The sequence below is a fragment of the Tachypleus tridentatus genome, chromosome 7 (genome assembly GCF_004210375.1).
Source record: "Tachypleus tridentatus isolate NWPU-2018 chromosome 7, ASM421037v1, whole genome shotgun sequence".
NCBI classification, from domain to species: Eukaryota; Metazoa; Arthropoda; class Merostomata; order Xiphosura; family Limulidae; genus Tachypleus; species Tachypleus tridentatus.
In genome coordinates, this window is record NC_134831.1 from 30,928,035 (window position 1) to 30,946,862 (window position 18,828).

Here is an 18,828-nt window from a genome sequence, read left to right on the forward strand (position 1 = left end):
TAGGCATTTCGAATGCCAGTCGTCATTGATTGCTCGTTATTTTAACAAATTGCTAATTGTATAATTAGGTATTGTTATATTACAGGGTATTAATAACTGTTTATGTGTTCCCATTGTATGGGCTGTAAACTTTATACACATATTTCATCTAACGTACAGATAAGGCAGATTCCATTGAACCGGAATTACCTAATCATACCTTGGAAGTTTGATAGTATTCCTTTATTGGAGATTAAAAATTATAAGTTACAAATATTTTTATTTGTAACTCTTAGTTGAAGTTTTATTTACCCTTGAAACAGAACACTTTTGGGATCCTTTTGGAAGTACATATAGTAATAAATTTATATTTATCAATGTGAGGAATAATTATACTCATTTATTGATTCATCTACCCCCAGAAGCACAGTGGTATGTTTGCGGAGTTATACTGCTAGAAACCGGGTTTCGATGCCCGTGGTGGGCAGAATACAGATAGCCCTTTCTGTAGTTTTGTTCTAAATATCAGTAACAACAAGCTTTTCTGTAGTCTGTTACTATATGCTCTTCAACGTAAAGAGTATGTTTTAAAAAAATTCAGGTTTCAGTTGTGATCAGTATTTATGTTGTTATATTTATCTATCTGACGAATAGTTGATTCACTACATCACATTGTAATGGAATCAATACAAGTACATTCCTTTATTTATCAGTGTGTTCAATATTTATGTTAATATATTTATCGATCTGACGAATAATGGATTCATTACGTCATTTTTAATTACTTGTCACCAGAATATGACATATTTAAATATGTGTTATCAAAATTATAAAACCGATTCACAACATTTACGAAATGATTTCAAATTTAATGAGAAATATTTTCTTTCCCACATGTTCAAAATGGAGTTTCAAATTTTATTTATTTGCATTACATTTACTGTTAACATTACTAACTGAACATTGCGTTACGTCTATAGTGATTTTATGCTGGAGTTTGCCATCCTTCTTTCATTAATTTATTCAAAATATTGATTTATTTACTAGAATGCATACAAATGTTCTATTAATATGGCTTGAAAAAATATCCAGGAATGTGCATGCAAGATAAAATATTGACTATTATTCACCTATGGAAAAATACCATTTTTCCTCAGTACTGCACGTCACTATACAACAACTTTCTCGGTTGTTACGTTGTATTTGTGTGACAGCATGAGCGCATGTAATATCCGCCATGTCGATTTTATGTCATCTCAAAGTAATATGTGTGAAAGTAAAACAAAGAGAGGAAGCACAGATGGAGGCTAAGGAAACAAATTCAAACTAGACCAGCTTTGATAAATTACGCGAGAGAGCCTATCATGCCTTGTGCGTCGATAAAGTAAGCGCATATTTTTAGTTTCCACTCATAATATAAATGAGAAGCAAGTGCTTGAAGTCGTTACTTCTTTGCGTTTATGTAGGTCATATAACGTGGAAAATCTTGCATCCTGAGAAGACCTCTCGTTTTTGTAGTTACGTGTACGACTATATATAGATCTTATAAGCGTAGGTTGTTATTTTAAAACAAAACAATGAAATCAAAAATACATTTAGATAAAATGGAACCTTTTTGAGTAAACGTGGAGAAAGAAAATCTCAAACGAATCCAGTTGATACACTTTTACGAAAATATTTCTCAAACGCTTGCGTTTAACATTCTTCAAAGAGAAGTTATTATCGCATTTTCCAAACTTTCAATGATACTACATTTATTTTTTGTTGGTTAGAAATATATTTCTCTGCATTTATCCACATCATGCAATGCAGCCTCGCATGACTTGATGGTTAGGGATCTCGACACGCAAATCTGAGATTTGAGGGTTCGAATCCCGTTCCTAAACATGCTTGTTCTTTCAACCATCAGAGCTTTATTAGATGACGGTATATCCATTTATTCGTTGGTAAAAAAGTAGACCAATTCTCAGTAGTAGATGACGTTGAGCATCTGTTAACTTCAAAATTACGGACAGCCAGCTAGCACAGATTGACTTCAAATAGCTTTGCGTGAAATTCATATTATCCACATCTTTGTATTTGACTTAGATTTCTAAGCAGTGATTTGATGTAAAGTTTCATGTTCACAGATCGATTTCCAAGTTTGGGATAACAATTCGTTACAAAGACACGGGCAACAAACTGTATATTTACAAAGCATTTTAGCAACAAAATAACACTCGCTTCTCTTTATTCTCACGTAGAAACTTTTTATAAAGGGCTTTTATAATTAAGGGTATAATCGAAAAAATAAACTTAATAGCATCATTGTAATTTTTGATGGAATGAGGACAATGCTTTTTATAGTATATAAAGTGTGTTAAAGCACGAGTGCATTATGAAACATCCATCGAACAAAAATCGTCAGAAATGCTTGGATACAGCCTAGAGAACCCAGAGATTTACAATAACTGGAAATACAATTGGGCCTTATCACTATGAAAGATTCATTGCGCCACATGTCACAAAGTTTCCTTTAATATATTAAAGTTGTTGTTTTTTTCCATTGGATTTCATTGTTTTGGTTCATCGACCAAGAGCTTTCTAGTCCTGTATTTTAGAAAATGTAGCGATTGTTCTACTGTGGTTCGTAGGAGAGGATGCAGAAGTTAATGTAGCCAATTATGACAAGTGAAAAAGAAATGTTGAAATATAAATTTCCTTTATGTTTAAAGTGCTTTTCACCGAACTCCTCTAACGTCTTCATCACAGGTGACATTTCTACTTTTTGTTCATGATTACTGTATTTGCAGGAAGTGAATAGAATGGTGTTATTGGGAAATAACATTGTGTATAGTGATTTCTTTTGTCTACAGACAGTTAAATTAAGGTTTTTATCGTTAAGTGTCTAATACACAATAATGTTGTTAAGAAATCAATATGTCTGTTTATCAAGTTGTCCACATTACTGAAAGGCTGAAAAAATGATATATATTTTTTAATATGCATGTGATAAGAAAGTAACAGGCAACGTTTAATGGTTGTACTTCAAATATATATCAACTTGTTTTGTGTTATATATGGAAAAAGATAAACTAGATAAAGAATAATTATATAATTTTATCAGAAAACTAACCGGGAATGTACCGCTGTTATCATGTTACTCTTATTATATAAGGCTTGTGCTGTTTTAACATGCTAAATTATATTCTTTATCTCTCTTTGTTTTTTTTAATTTCGCGCAAAGTCATCCCTAATTTACCAGTGTAAAGCTTGGAGGAAGGCAGCTAGTCATCACCACCCATCGCCAACTCTTGGTCTACTTTTTTACCGACGAATAGTGGAATTGACCGTCGCATTATAACGCCCCCACGGCTGAAAGGGTGAGCATGGTTGGTGTGAGGGGGATTCGAACCCGCAACCCTCAGATTACGAGTCGAATGCCTTAACCCACCTGGCTATGCCGGGCCTCTTTATCTCTTATGGAATAGTTTGGTGGTTATAAATTGTTGAAGAAAAACTCGACTTGTGACGACAGAAGCTCTTACGTTTTATTCTTTTTTTTTCAAGTAATGGTACCAGTTAGTTATAGAAATTTACGGACAGCTAGCTGCTTTGTAGAATTCACTGTATGTGAAAATAATTTGTGCGCATAACTTTAGCCAAACGGATTCTCTAATTTACTATTCCCTGCGATACAACACTGCAGGCACTGATGTATCTTTCTTCTGAAATATATACTCAGCTAGTCTGTAGCAAAACAGCCTTTTCTGCGTTAAATAACATCCAAGACATACTGTGCAAGCTTGTGTTTATTTCTGTTCGAAAAACTTCTTTACAAAATTTCGAATTATCACTTATATTTAATTTATTCTTCCAAATTGCATATGTCGAATTTGGGTTCATGTAGAGAACTCAAGCAAATAACAAAAGTAACAATGTTAAGATATAAAAGTTAGAGAATTCAATCAGTGATACTTTACTAAAACAATACTTGTCAAACTGCCAAATACTGGATGAGTAAGACGATCTGCAGTAGAACTCCACGAGCAATCTTCATTCTTGAATAGCGAACAGTGAGTGACTCAGTCAATAGGACTACAATAGAACTCCACGAACAGTTTTCATGCCTACATATCGAACAGTAACTCAGTCAATAGAATTGAAGTACAAATCCGTGAACAATTTTCATGTCTACATATCGAACAGTGACTCAGCCAATAGGACTACAGTACAACTCCACGAACAATCTCCGCGTCTATATAGCAAACAGTGACTTAGTCAATAAGGCTACAGAAGAATTCCACAAACAGTCTCCCTGTCTATATAGCAAACAGTGACATAGTCAGTAGGGCTAAAGTAGAAATCCACGAACAGTTTCCGTGTCTACATAGCGAACAGTGACTTAGTGAATAGTCACCGAGTATAAGAAGCGAACAATAACTTACTGGTATCAGCATGTAAAGTAAAACTTCACGAATAATCTCTTTGCTTACATAGCGAATAATAAATGCAGTAACTAGAACTCCACACACTATATTTAATATAATGGCAAACGTTTATTTGATCAGTCACACTGGAACTTAATTCTCGAGACTCTCAGAAACAGCAAACAGTACTTGAGGCTGTGATACAGCAACTTGATTGCGTATGCTGGAATTAAACAGTGTTCAGTACAGTAACACAATAAACTGCAACGCCTTTCAAAGGTATTCACCCCTAAAAATAATGTTACATTTTGATGAAATACAAATAATGAACAGAATATTCTTAATGAACTTGTTCTTTTACAAATCTCTAATGATCAAATTTAACATTGTTTTTTGTGAGAAGACTGAACGTCAGCAAACCTCCAAAGATAAATAAATAGAAATTTCCTGGTTTCATAAGTATTAAGCACTTTAAATCAATACTTGGTGGAACTATCTTTTGCAGAAATTACTGTTGTGAGTCTTTTTAATAGATCTTTTTGAACAGTCGACTGGTATAGTTTTTGCTAATTTTTCTTGGCAAAATTACTCCAGTTCTGATAAGTTTTTTGGGAATAGTTGATGTATTGCAATCTTGAAGTCTCGCAATAAATTTTCCAATGGGTTAAAAATAATGAATTTGAATAAGCCACTCCAGGATATTCACTTTCTTCTTTTGAAACCATTCCAGTGTGGCTTTAGCCCTATGTTTCGGGTCATTGTCATGCTGAAATGAGATTTTTTCTATTTAGTTCTAGATTTTTAACTGACTCAAGCAAGTTTGTCTTCTGGATTTACTTGTACATTGCACCATCAATCATCCCCTAAATTCTGACAAGCTTCCCCATAATATGATGCTGCCACCACCATGCTTGGTATTTGGGATTGCGTTGACTAGGTGGTGTACTGTATTGGGCTTGCACCAAATGTAACTTTTTGAATTAAAGCCGAAAAGTCAGTTTTTGTGTAGTTTGACCACATAATTTCTTTCCACATGTCTGCAGTATCATTTACACGCTTTATCGTAAACTCCACACGAGATTTAAGATGGTTCTTTTTTCAGTAATGGCTTCTTTCTTGCCACTCACCCATCCAGGTCAATTTTGTTTATTGTTGATATATGGCCACTGACTCCAATCTCGGGCATATTAGTACTTACATCTCTCAAACGTGCTGTTGTATGTATTATTAGAAAACAAAATGTTTTTATTACTTAAAATATTTTATTGGATATACGTAATAACATTTAAGCTCGTCGTTTATTATATACATATACAGTCATGTGAAAAGTTAGGACACCCTATGAAAGCCTGTGTATTTTTGTAACATTTTTGGACATATAGATATTTAATCTCAATTTTAACAATACTGAGAGATTATAGGAATATAACTAAACAATTAAACCTGAAGAAAAGACTTTACAAGATCCTCTGTACACGTGATTCTACAAAAATGCATATTCTAACTGAGGAAAAAGTTAGGACACCCTACCCCCTAATAGCTAGTGTTAACCCCTTTGGCTGAAATAACTGCAGTGAGACGTTTCTTGTAGCCATCTACCAGTCTCTTACATCGGTCTGAGGAAAGTTTTCCCTAATCCTCAATGCAGAATTCTGTCAGCTGTGAGATGTTTGAGGGATTTCTTGCATGTACAGCCCGTTTCAAGTCACCCCACAGCATCTCAATGGGATTAAGATCTAAGCTTTGACTTGGCCATTCCAGAACTCTCCATTTCTTAGTTTTCAGCCACTTCTTGGTGGATTTACTGGTATCTTTTGGGTCATTGTCATGTTGCAGGGTCCAGTTCCGCTTCAGCTTTAATTTTCTTACAGATGGAATCACATGATTCTTAAGCACCCTCTGATACACAGAAGAATTCATAGTGGATTCTACTATTATAAGCTGTCCAGGTCCTGCTGCAGCAAAGCAGCCCCAAACCATGACACTTCCACCTCAATGCTTCACAGTTGGTGTGAGGTTCTTTTCCTGGAATGTTGTATTTGGTTTACGTCAAACATGTCCTCTGTTTTGGTGTACAAGTAATTCAAATTTAAACTCATTTGTCCAGAGTACATTATTCCAGAAGTCCTGGTATTTGTCTACATTTTCTCTGGCAAACTTCAGTCTGACCTTGATGTTTCTCTTAGATAGCAAAGGTTTCCTCCTTGCACACTTCCCATGCAAGTTACACTTGTGCAGTGTCTTTCTAATTGTAGAGGCATGCACTTTCACATCAACAGTAGCCAGAGCCTGCTGTAGGTCCCGTGATGACACGTTAGGATGTTTGGAGACCTGTTTTAGCATCTTGCGGTCTGCTCTCGGGGTGAACTTGCTTAGACGACCAGACCTGGGCATGTTGGCAGTTGTTTTGAAAGCGCTCCACTTGTTGACTATTTTCCGGACAGTGAAATGGCTGATTTCAAAATCTTTTGGGAACTTTTTACATCCTTTACCAGAATATAAGCTGCTTCAATTTTCTTTCTGAAGGCCTCAGACAACTCTTTTGCTCTCACCATGGTGCTCACTCTCACTTGAACAGTCAGGAGCACACCGAACTAAATGTCTGAGGTTTAAATAGGGCAAGCCTCATTCAAAATGCTGAATGACGATCTTCTAATCATGTGCACCTGGTGAGATACACCTGTGTGTGAGTTGAACCATTTTAAGTAGGAATAAATGTAGGGGGTGTTCTAACTTTTTCCTCAGTTAGAATATGCATTTTTGTAGAATTACATTTACAGAAGGTCTTAAAAAGTCTTTTATTCAGTTTTAATTGATTATTATATTCCTATAATCTCGCAGTATTGTTAAAATTGAGATTAAATATCTATATATCCAAAAATGTTACAAAAATACACAGGCTTTTTTTTTCCTAACGTTTTCATATGACTGTATGTATATATTGACATTTGTTTTTGATGATGTACTTTGTTCTTTTTATCAGTTATTTAGGCCAAAAGGGTCTACAGTAAATAGGGCCTAATAAACAGCGGTCTTGTTGGCTAAACTAAATTTGATACGATTGAGTTAAAATTTATCAAACATAGCCTTCTCATCTTCTTCATGAAAAGCATATATTTTCTGATCATATAATGTAACTTTATAACGCAAAAGACTAATAAAATAATAAAACAAGTTTTTTGCAACCTTTAAATTAGAAAATGTTACCAAACTTATCTTCTATCATATTGCACTAATTTCTACACAACACTGAATCAATCTAATTTGTTTTATACCATTGCAGAAGAAACAGTGATTGGCTAAAATGAGTAATGCTACACTTTTATTGATGTTGCAAGGTCCATATTGACGTTGTTTTATTAAAAACTTTTTGACATTTATCTTTATGCTCTGAACGGATTGTGTTAAATCCAAATTAAAAGACTGCAATTGATTTTATATTTATTTAAATAATATTAAATAAATAAAGCATTTTATTGAATAATTTTCAACTCTGAAATTATTTTCTCTAAACAGTATGCGGAAGAAGTTTGTTTTCTGTAATTATTTTAATTTCTTGATGCAATTTATCCTTAGGGGTGGAGTACCCAGGAGAGTGGAATATAAATATTTGTATTAAACGATGTTTCCACCCAGTAAACTAATTCCGTACATTGAATCAAATAGTATCTCAGTTCACTAAACTAGCACCGTATACTGGATTAAACAGTGTGACAGTACAAAAGCACAGTAAATTAACGCCATATATTGAATCAAATAGTGTCTCAGTATAGCAATCGCATAAAAAAGACCCGTAACACATATTTAGGTGTGTGCGCACTATAAAAGTAACAGTCAATCTCTTATATGGCTGAAAGAGCTGGACTAGACTTCTTCTTATCTGGATAGCTTTTCAGTGTCTGGTCAGTAGTTGAAAGTAAGGGAATGTTTTATATTTGACGTGCCCCTTTAAAACCATATGAGCTTAAAAACCAGCTGATATTAAAAATTTCAAACCTTGGAATATACCTTTCAAATAAACACATACAGAAGCATATTCTTTAAAATTACCACTGACCAACTGGGAGACTAGAGAAGAAAGATAAAAGTAGTGTAAACAAAACAGATAACTGTAAGCTGTATTGAGTTTACAGTACATATTACTTTGCTGTTAGTGTTATGTTACCACGACAGAAATGGGGTGATTATGACCCTAGTTTGACATTTAGTACAATTATATTCTTCCACCTCCGGTAAGCCCAAGGATTAATAGTTCTGAAAACTGAATTTCGATACCCGCTGTGTGCAGAGCACCGATAGTCCATTTTAAAGTTTTCTACTTACAAACAAACACTACAGTTATGTTGTGATATCAAGCATATTTCTTAACAATAAAATTCACAAATTTTCACTGCTAAAATTTATTTTTTCCTGTAATGTCGTTAGTTTTTAATTTGAATTTATGACAAAATTCGTGACTCTTTCTGCCATTGTTCCTGATTTTGAATTACTGACCAGTAGGAAAGGAGCAAATTAGCAACACCTAGTCACCATCATCGAAGCTAAGTGATTGGCTGTCACTTTTATAAGAATCTATAGCTTAAAGAGTGGAAAATATTTTGAGGTACTGAGTGGATTGAAACTCAGATCGCTAACTCTGAAATCTAGAGCTCTACCATAGAGCAAATCCATGTCTTAACTTCTGTGAGACTTTGATTATAACGTTTTCTTATTATCAGATACTAAATTTTAGATAACAGAGAATACTCCCACGAAACGACCATGTTGGAATAGAGCACTTTACGACGTTAGTATACACATTATACAACTTAGCTCTACAAAGAGTAATCGCGGACGAAAAGGCTAAAGTTATATCGCTAAAATTTCTGAAAGGTTGACTACTTTAAAGAATAACTGAGTCAAGCTTATGTTAAATTATTAAGAAATTTAGCGATGCTGCAATGGCGAACTTATTAGCCGTTTTTAATACATTTTCCCTATGAAAACCTTATTACAATAATAGCAGTTTCACTTCACATTAAATGTTTGCGCTCGTTCTTCACACCATAAAATATTATAACGAAACACTTATTATACGATATTTTTATAAGTGTCGCCGTATGTCTTTCATATTATCACTTGACATTCAGTTACTAATTCAATCTTATTTTGTCATTTGACTTACTTGCTATACGATTTGTATTTTTCGTAATTTCATGGAAAGCTACACAAGCACCATATCGCCACAGCAGTCCATAATTTCCCACTAATACTATAGAGGAAACGAAGATAGTCAACACCACCCTCCGCCAACTTCGAAACAGCATCTATCACCAGTTCTCTTAGTGAATAGTGGGATTTGACTAACACCCTTACCATGTATATACTCACGGTTCCGAAGTAAGGAGCACGTTTTGTGGTAATACGTCACAAACTACGGATTTTTGGATTTACAGTCCCGGTCAAGGTAATTATTAGAGTACGTTCAGTACAACACTCTGAGTAAGTGACAACAGAAGGAATTTATCTAGTTTTCTATTCCTTCAGGCTGATTACATTCTAAAACTTAGAAATGAGTTTACTTTTCTGAACTGATTTATAGTTTGGTTGTTCATGAATATACAGTAGCTAACAGTTTATTTATGTTAGTTAAAAGTCAGGAACAGAGAAACTATCGATTGGACAATTAATGTATTGTTCATTTACTTAGATAAAATTTCATATTTATTAAGATCAATTGCCACTGTCATGCTGTTTTCAAGATTAAATTATTAATATCTGAGAAGGCGATACGACTAGATTGCTTTACTGAAAAGTATTATCTAAAACCAGTCAAAGGATGAAACTTAATACTACGAAACATCCATAAAAGAGTAGACAGAGGATAAAGTACAGCGCACACTAATCATATATAGACAGAAAGACACACATCTCTCGGTGCAGGTGCACTAGTGTAAATACTTCACAACTCTATTTGATGTACCGAGGTAATAATTATCGAAGTGATATCGTTGTTGTGTGTTACATAACTGGCTATCTACGCCTTGTCCATCGCAAGGATCGAACCTATACTTAATACCTATAAAGCTCCATTAAGTGTGTTTTTTTCGAAAAAAAAAGTGTTGGTCTATCGTTTCCTCAAACAATTATTGTGCTGAACCGAAATAAACATATTATAAGTGAACTATTATAAGTGAACTGCACGATTTAGAAATGTTTGTTTTAATTTTATTGACAATGAATGAATGCAATCAATTTGCTCGTGAAATTTCGTTTCTAATTATGCGTAAAACAAACTTCAGAAACCTAGTGAAATTGTTGAATTTATTCATGTTATCATAATATTTTAACCAAAAAATGTCCATAAAAATTTTCTTTCAGGGAGTTAGTATTAAAATGATGGACTTCTAACCCTAAAATCTGAAGCTCGTTCCCTTTGTAACGAATATATTGACTATTTCCTTTACAGCTTTCATGCTCACAAATTAGGCATAATTTGTCTTCAACAATTACCCCACTAAATAGGTTAATAAGAGATTTATCTTGTGGGTTACGCGAAGGGATAGTTCTAAAGAAATCTGTTTCTCTACTACTAATTGAAAAGTGTTCTCACATTCTTCTTTCGTTCTAAATATTTCTCGTCTCACGGTAATGTATACTGGAACCCATTCATGTTTGTGTGTGCTCTGATCGATGTTGTTTTCAAATATATATAGTAGATACCAAATAGAATCATCATTTTGGATGACATGAATCTTAATTGAACTCTTTAGATAAATACGTTGAGAGCATCGCATGATATTTTCACTTCTACAGTGCTAATACTTCTGCAGATTTTATTTATTTCAGGAAAGCTTATGTGACAAATCAGTGACATTTTAGGAGATCATATTCTGAGAATTACAGACTAATGTTTTAGTGCAATAGAACATTATATTTCATATAATGATCTTTGCTTTCTGGTTGAATATTTGAGAGAAGAGTGAATCCCAATTTATGAACACAGGATTTCCTTTTCTCCCACTAAATGCGATTATATTATATTATATTATATTATATTATATTATATTATATTATATTATATTATATTATATTATATTATATTATATTATATTATATTATATTATATTTCCTGTTACAAATGGTAGTTGCATAGATAAAAATGTTGGAGTTAAATGTTGCTCAGTTTTTTAGTGTTATTTACATATATGTTGATTCCTGTTCAACAGAATTGTGTTTAAACACAAAACATCCATTTTTAGTAAAGCACATGCATTCACGTCATTTCCTCTCACACTTCTCCAAACTGATGCATAAATACTCAATATGCTTCTTTCTATGCCCTCTTTACATCTATTCAGCAATAACTAACGATCTTCTTTGCTTAAACTCCTGTAAATAAATGGCTAATGAATGTTTCCTCGGATGCAAGCTAGAGTGTGCCGAAAGAGGGCTTCTTTTAATCATACTTGTAATTAAAATAAAAGCGTGGAAAGTGCATTATGTTATTCTGCTCTCAGTGTTTTGTATTATACACAATGAGTTGAAACCACGTGCAAAATAAATAAATATATATATAGTTCAAAGGTACAGGAACCGTCAAGAGTATAATGATGATTTTCCTGCATTCCATAATGAACAAGTATGTTACTTAGCTGGATATAAAGTTAACAAAGTGCCAAAGGATTTTAAGATCACTAAGAAAACAATGAGTTCAGCTGTGTAAAACACCTCGTTACTTTGTTCACGTGGAAACGTTGAATTGAAAGGAAACTAAGCGAGATGCTGATTTCCGAAAATTTTGATTTCCGGTATACTTAGTTACAGAGTTAATGAATCTTATGGTGTACTTGGCATTTAAGAGATGTGATACTTCTTGATAAGCTAGTAACTTGTCGATAATGGTGTTTATTTCCCGATATTTTTAACACCCTGCTAAAGCAACACTTTTCGACGAATAATTTTTCTTCCAAAGTTTTAGTGGTATTTCAAATATTGTCCTCAGCCATTGTTTTTGTTAATTCAAAATTTTAAAACATTTCTTCGAACAAGATAAACAAGACACTTTATGTTTTAGATGACTAGCGTTTAACTTCCTGGCGTCAAATTATTACATTTTATACACCCAAACTCCAGCATGCACCAACTTCCCTTTGTGAATTAATTTTCAAAGAAATTCACTGGTCTTCCACCAAGTCAAAATGTAATTTCATAAGTTATGTTCCCAGTAGCACTTCGAAAAGTTTGCTAATAAATTATGTTGCAAATAAGATATGTTCCTATACTTTTTATGAACAGAAATATCAATTTCTCCTTTATTTCAAGAACGATTTTTACACACCAAGTAACGATTAAGAATGAAAACATGATATTTATTATGTAAGAACAAATATAAATTCCAGAACAAGGGTATATTCATTTCACTCAACGTTTCTTTTATACATCTTCTTCAGGAACTGCCTACTTACACATTTAGATTCACAACGTGCGAAATAATATATATGTACCATTTTATATTGGGTATCTCATAATTATAATATAATCGTATATTTTATAATTATTCTTCAAGTCAAATTTAAATACTTTTTTGTATGTTCTGATTAAATTAGAGTAACGTTCTATGCCTTTTCTTTTCGTGAAAAACTGTTATCAAGTCTACCTTTTGTCTTGCAGCTTAGAAGTGAGTATCATACTAAACACTAATAGACTCAAATTTTGTTGTTATCATTTCTGTTACATGTGGCACTGCAGCTTGCAATATGCCACCTACATTTTACTGAGTTATGTGCTATACTCCAACGTGGGCTAAGAGTTGCTTGGCCGAATAGCATGCCGTATTTTTTTTTAATTCATGGATCCATGATTCATATCCCATTAGCGAAATTCGTGTTTTTTATTTTGGAATTGTAGGTATTATGTTAGATTGACGGTAAAATTCTTCTATTCCATTATAGTAGTTAAAGAGTTAGTGGTGAGGGCTGTTTATTATCTGTTTTCCCTCTAGCATATTAGTGCAAAAATGATTAGCGAAGATGGGCTTTGTGTAGCATCCTATACGTCATTATTACTTTACTGAAGTACATATTGCACTTCAGCTGTCTTCATTTTTACTGAATTACTTAGCTACCGTTACTTTACTTACCTATGTTACATTGTAACTGCCTTCATTTTACTGAGTTACATGTTACTCTCCAGCTTCCTTTATTTTATTGAATTATATGCTATACTCAGCTTCTTTCGTTTTATTGAATTAAATGTTACACACTAGCTATCTAAATTTTGTTAGGTATTACATCCGTAGCGATAGAGCTGTGCAAACGTTCTTTAGAAGCAAGTGATGTGAGAGCTTATCAGTGATGTAGTATTTGAGCGTACTAAAACTATGTGTAATTAACGTTTTATATTATAAACACTAGTCTAAGACTTGGAATAATTTGTTCTAAGTTCTTCCACAGGTAAGTCAATGTGGTTAGAGTCTCTTTAATGAAGGAATATTTCTGTCACTCAACTGGAATAACTGTTTTACATTAATAAATTCACAACTTCTTCTCAAACAATATTGTTTTTTTTTTATTTTTGTACATCTATTATATGATTATAAAAATGTATTCGGGTTTTCCTAATGCATTGTCTAAAATTAATCTTACACTCATGCTTAAATCAAAGTGTGAAAAAAATATTTTATGCTAACTTGTGCTGTAATTTAATTTTTTTGTAATGCGATTTATTTGAAATATAATAAAGAATAAAATAACTTAGAACCAAGAAGCTTTGGTTAACAATACATGTCGTACTTTTTTCCAAGTACCTCTGATATTTCCAATTTTCTTTTTCTGTTAGTCCGAATAAAATATTCAGTTGTAATTATTTGAAAACAGAAATATTCCAGTTTGCCTAACTAATGACTTAATATCCTAATTTTTTGCTTCTTTCAAACACTTAGCAAAATTTACCGCATTAATGAAGTTTTATTTTGATAAACAGCAAAATCGGCTTTCGAGGTTGACATTTAACAGAAAACCAAGCCAATTCTAACAAAAGTGATTTGGTCGTTATTCGTGGAGGAGTTTTTCTTTTTCGATTATTGATGTTTTGAAAGACTAACCATTTAAACATAAAATTATGATTAAAGTTATTTTAATTTATAATTTTTTAACCTACATACCTTATTTCGGAGAAAGGTATATGGGATTTTTTTCTTTAATATCCGTAGCTTGCTCATTAGTAGAGTATCTACATTTCTCATATTTAACAACCATGGTTTAGTAATGAGTAGAGTATCTAAATTTCCCGTCAACACCATAGCTTACTAATGAATAGAGTATCTAAATTTCACATATTCAACACCCATAGCTTAGTAATTCAGTAGAGAAGCTAAATTTCTCGTCAACACCCATAGCATAGTAATGAGCAGAGTGTTTAACTTTCTCATATTCAACAGTCATAGCATAATAATGATTAGAGTATCTAACATTCACATCTTAAACACCCATACATTAGTGATGAGTGGAGTATTTAAATTTCTCATATTTAACATCCATAGCTTAGTAATGAGTAGAGTATCTACATTTTTCATCTTCAACATCCACAGCTTAGGAATGAGTAGAGTATTAAATTAAATAAATTTATTATATTCAACACTTATAACTTAATAATGAGTAGAGTATCTAATATTCTCATATTTAACATAATAGCTTAGTAATGAGTAGAGTATTTAAATTTCTCATATTCAACAACCATAGCTTAGTAATCTAAATTTCTCATATTTAACACCCATAGGTTAGTAATGAGTAGAGTATCTAAATTTTGTATATTTAATCTCAGCCGGACGACCAAACAAGTTTCCAGTCCTACAATAACAGGCTTCTTTATCAAGTTCCACTTGAGGATACGAGAAAGGTAACTGATCAGCCTGGACCTTCTGGGGAAATTACAATATCTAGAAATAGACAGGAAAGTACAGTTTAAGTCAAAAGCAGGTGAACAAGTAGTTGTTAGGACAGAGAGGTAAGCCAACGCAAAGTTTATTGTTTTATAATTTAAGAAGGCTATCTTTGTGTAAGTTTTAATGGAAAATAAAATAGTGGTATAAAATGGTAATCATTATAGTACTATGCTTTGTAATTGTTTTTCTTCCAAGAATCATTCTGGATAATATTAAGTTCACAATCGGGATAATAACTGTGGGAAAACGACATCAGCGGTTTGGGAAAAAGATATCTAAAAACTTATTTTACACATTCATTTTTTACAATTTTATATATTTTTAAACGTTTCTTAACTTCTATAATGCCAAATAATCATTATGTGACAGTACAGATTACATTGTGTAAGAGAAGATTGTACATGTAAGTAACAGTCACAACCAGTTATCATTTATATGACTTCTTATTAAATCTTGTAATATGATACTTGATTTTAAGAAGTTTTCATAAGAAATCAATATTGTGTTAAATAAGTACTGACGGTACATAAACAGTCGGAACCAACGTTTATTAATGTAATAATAAATATAAATTGGATTACTCGAATGTGGGTTGAGAACAATATGTTTTTGGCTCAATAAGTTAAACATTTCTGCACAATAAATAACTAAAAGTTAAAGAAGCTCTCAATCGAATTTGGAAAAGACCCCACAATGTAGTTTGAATGGAGAAACCAGTCATATTTTAAGGATATGACAAACGTAAAGTGGCACCTTGGTAATTTCTTTTATAGAATCAGAAGAATGTATTCAAGTGTTAATAAAATCATCATTTTCTGTGTGTTTCATTTCTTATTTTGTTCGTAACCTTCTCCTAATGTATGTCCAACTGTCGTTGAACCTTGTTTTAGGAACTAATTTACACATATTTGTGTTATGAATGTTTAAGAAAATCATCTATATGTGGGACATTTATGTTTGAAAGTTTAAAATACAATCATGTCATTTCATTTTCACGAGATGGAAATTGTAGTCAGCGAACCATATCAAAGTATTTACGATTCTGCATCGAAAAATGCCTGCGATCATTTCACTTAATATTTTGTGCTAATCGTAAGAAAAGTAATACAGTTTAAAATTTATAAGAAAATGGACGTCATGTATATAGAGAATGTAGCCTCTTTGTTAAAGTTTGTATGCGATGGAAACATTTTCAAATTTTGTAGAGAACGTAGCATGTTTGAAAGGAATCTGAGTTATTTTGATGAAGAATGTAACTTAATGCCTAAAGTTTGTATGAAAATGCGAGGTTAATTTGAAGGAGAAAGCAACATATTTGTCAACCTGTAACTAAATAAAGTTTTTCTTTTTATAAACAGTATAGCCTGTGAAGTTATTTTCATGAATAATTTCCTGTTCAAAAATTATTGTAATAGATAAATTTGTGTTGAAAATTATTTTAGCAGAGAATGCAAGATGTATTATAACGTGTATATGCTACACGGGGGGTATTTTGACGAGAACATAGCATATTTTTAAAGTTTGTAAGGATGGAATTGTTTTCATAGAGAACTAATTGTTTTTAAGAACTTGGGAAAGATTGATATTAAGGAAATTTTGGCTGTTCTGATAGAGAAAATAACCTATGATTTAAAATATGTGAGGAAAGAGGGGTTATCTTTAGAGCATGTAATTATTTTCAAAGATTGTAAGAAGATTGGGGTTATTTTATAATGAATTTAAAACTTTTTTCTTCAAGATATGTATGAAAATAATGAGTTATTTTCATGGAGAATGAATGTGGAGTTATTTTGAAGGAAAAGGAAGTCATGTATTTTTAACACTAGACGGTAGAATGAATGATTTCTATGATGTTATATAATGATGAAGTGAAATATCTTATATTGCATTAACTGTGTAAAACTATAATAAACTTGAGTATCTTACGAATACGCAATATTTAATTTGAAAGACATTTGTAACTTTGTACTAGTCCTCCAGATTTACAACGCCAAAATCAGGGATTCGATTCTCCTCGATGGATGCAGCAGATTGTCCGATGTGGTTTTGCTATGTTAAAACAAACGAACAAAAGCTTTGTACTAAGAAATAAACCAGAATCAATAATTATCTAGTCACCCCTCTTACTTATTTTAAAGTCTATTATCTTTACCTGCTTCAATTAAGAAGAATGAAATCACAATATCATTAGTACTCATGTAGATATTTGTACGTGCTTTGGCTCTTCCTTTTATGATTTTTCAAGTTCATTTTATGTTTTGGGCTCAACAAAGATCGCGCGAGAAATCGAAACTTTGTACCTCAAAATGATATAATAAAACAACTTTTTCCACTATACATTGAAAATTGACGTCCAAAGTGAATAAGTAAAAAGTATTTGAAGTACAATATCATAACTTAATTAAATATACTTCGTTTCGTGATCATAGTTTAAAAACAACACTGTATTTCATTATCGTAACTTAAATAAATATGCTACATTTTATTATCATAAATGAACTAAATAAACTGCATCTCGTTGTAATAGGTAAACACATTACATTGCATTGTTATAACTTAACTAACACAGTACATTTTAATATCGTAACTGAAGTAAACAAACTACTTCTCAATCTCATAACTTAAAGAAACATACCACTTCTCATTATCTTAACTTAGTAAACACACTACATCTTAATCTGAACTTTAATCTGAAGCTAATATTAATAATGGCATCTCAAACTTTGTGTACATGTTATTGAGTTGATAAATGAAGGTATTTCTTCCGTAAGATAATATTAAATCATTATCTAAGAATACAACACACTATTTCATGATTAAATTTATCATATGTTTTCATTATTCTATGTCTGCAGACTTATACCACCAGAAACCGGTTTCGATACCCGTGATAGCCCATTGTGTAGTTTTATGCTTTCTCCAAACAAACAAAACATTTTCATTAAATAAAAGTGTATTTGAGTAGTATAATTTAGGCTGAAAAGAAACGATAAAGATAAAGTATGTATACATTCCTGATTTTTTTTTTCTGGTTATATAAATGAGTGTACGAGTTCCTGAACATTATGGAAAAGAAGAAATTAGGCCCTGTTCAATCTTGTTGTTGTACTCACCGACACGGCTCGTCTTGAACGGGTGATCAGAGGACGTCAAAAATAAATCCCTTTGGGGAAATAGGTGACAAATGGATACTAAAATTAAGTGCTGTTACTTCCCAAAATTCTTTTAAAATGTTCCCTTAGGTGGCACAAGACAGGTAACAGATAGAGAAGCAAATAATCTAGCATAAATGCAGTTTAAGCAGTAAAAATGGGGGAAAAAAATTAACATAGCACATGACTATATTTTTAAGTCAATGTATATAATGATGAAAATATAATGTTAGAATTCAGAGTTTAGTTTGTTTAATTTCAAACAAACTTACAAAGTTACATGATGAACATTTTTTTGTTCTGCCTATCACGGGTATCGAAAACCGGTTTCTTGCGTTGTAAGTCGGCAGACATGCCGCTGTGC

General features: G+C 32.3%; 1 protein-coding gene across 2 annotated transcripts in view; it reads left to right on the forward strand.

The window, feature by feature from the left end:
* LOC143255369 (protein turtle homolog B-like) overlaps nucleotides 1-18,828 on the forward strand; it is a 290,442-nt gene that overhangs the window by 268,065 nt on the left and 3,549 nt on the right. For both annotated transcript variants that reach the window (XM_076510909.1, XM_076510910.1), the window contains exon 13: nucleotides 15,192-15,374. In XM_076510909.1, coding sequence (XP_076367024.1) covers nucleotides 15,192-15,335 — 144 coding nt within the window. In that variant the 3' untranslated portion in view covers nucleotides 15,336-15,374. The remainder of the gene's footprint in view (nucleotides 1-15,191; nucleotides 15,375-18,828) is intronic.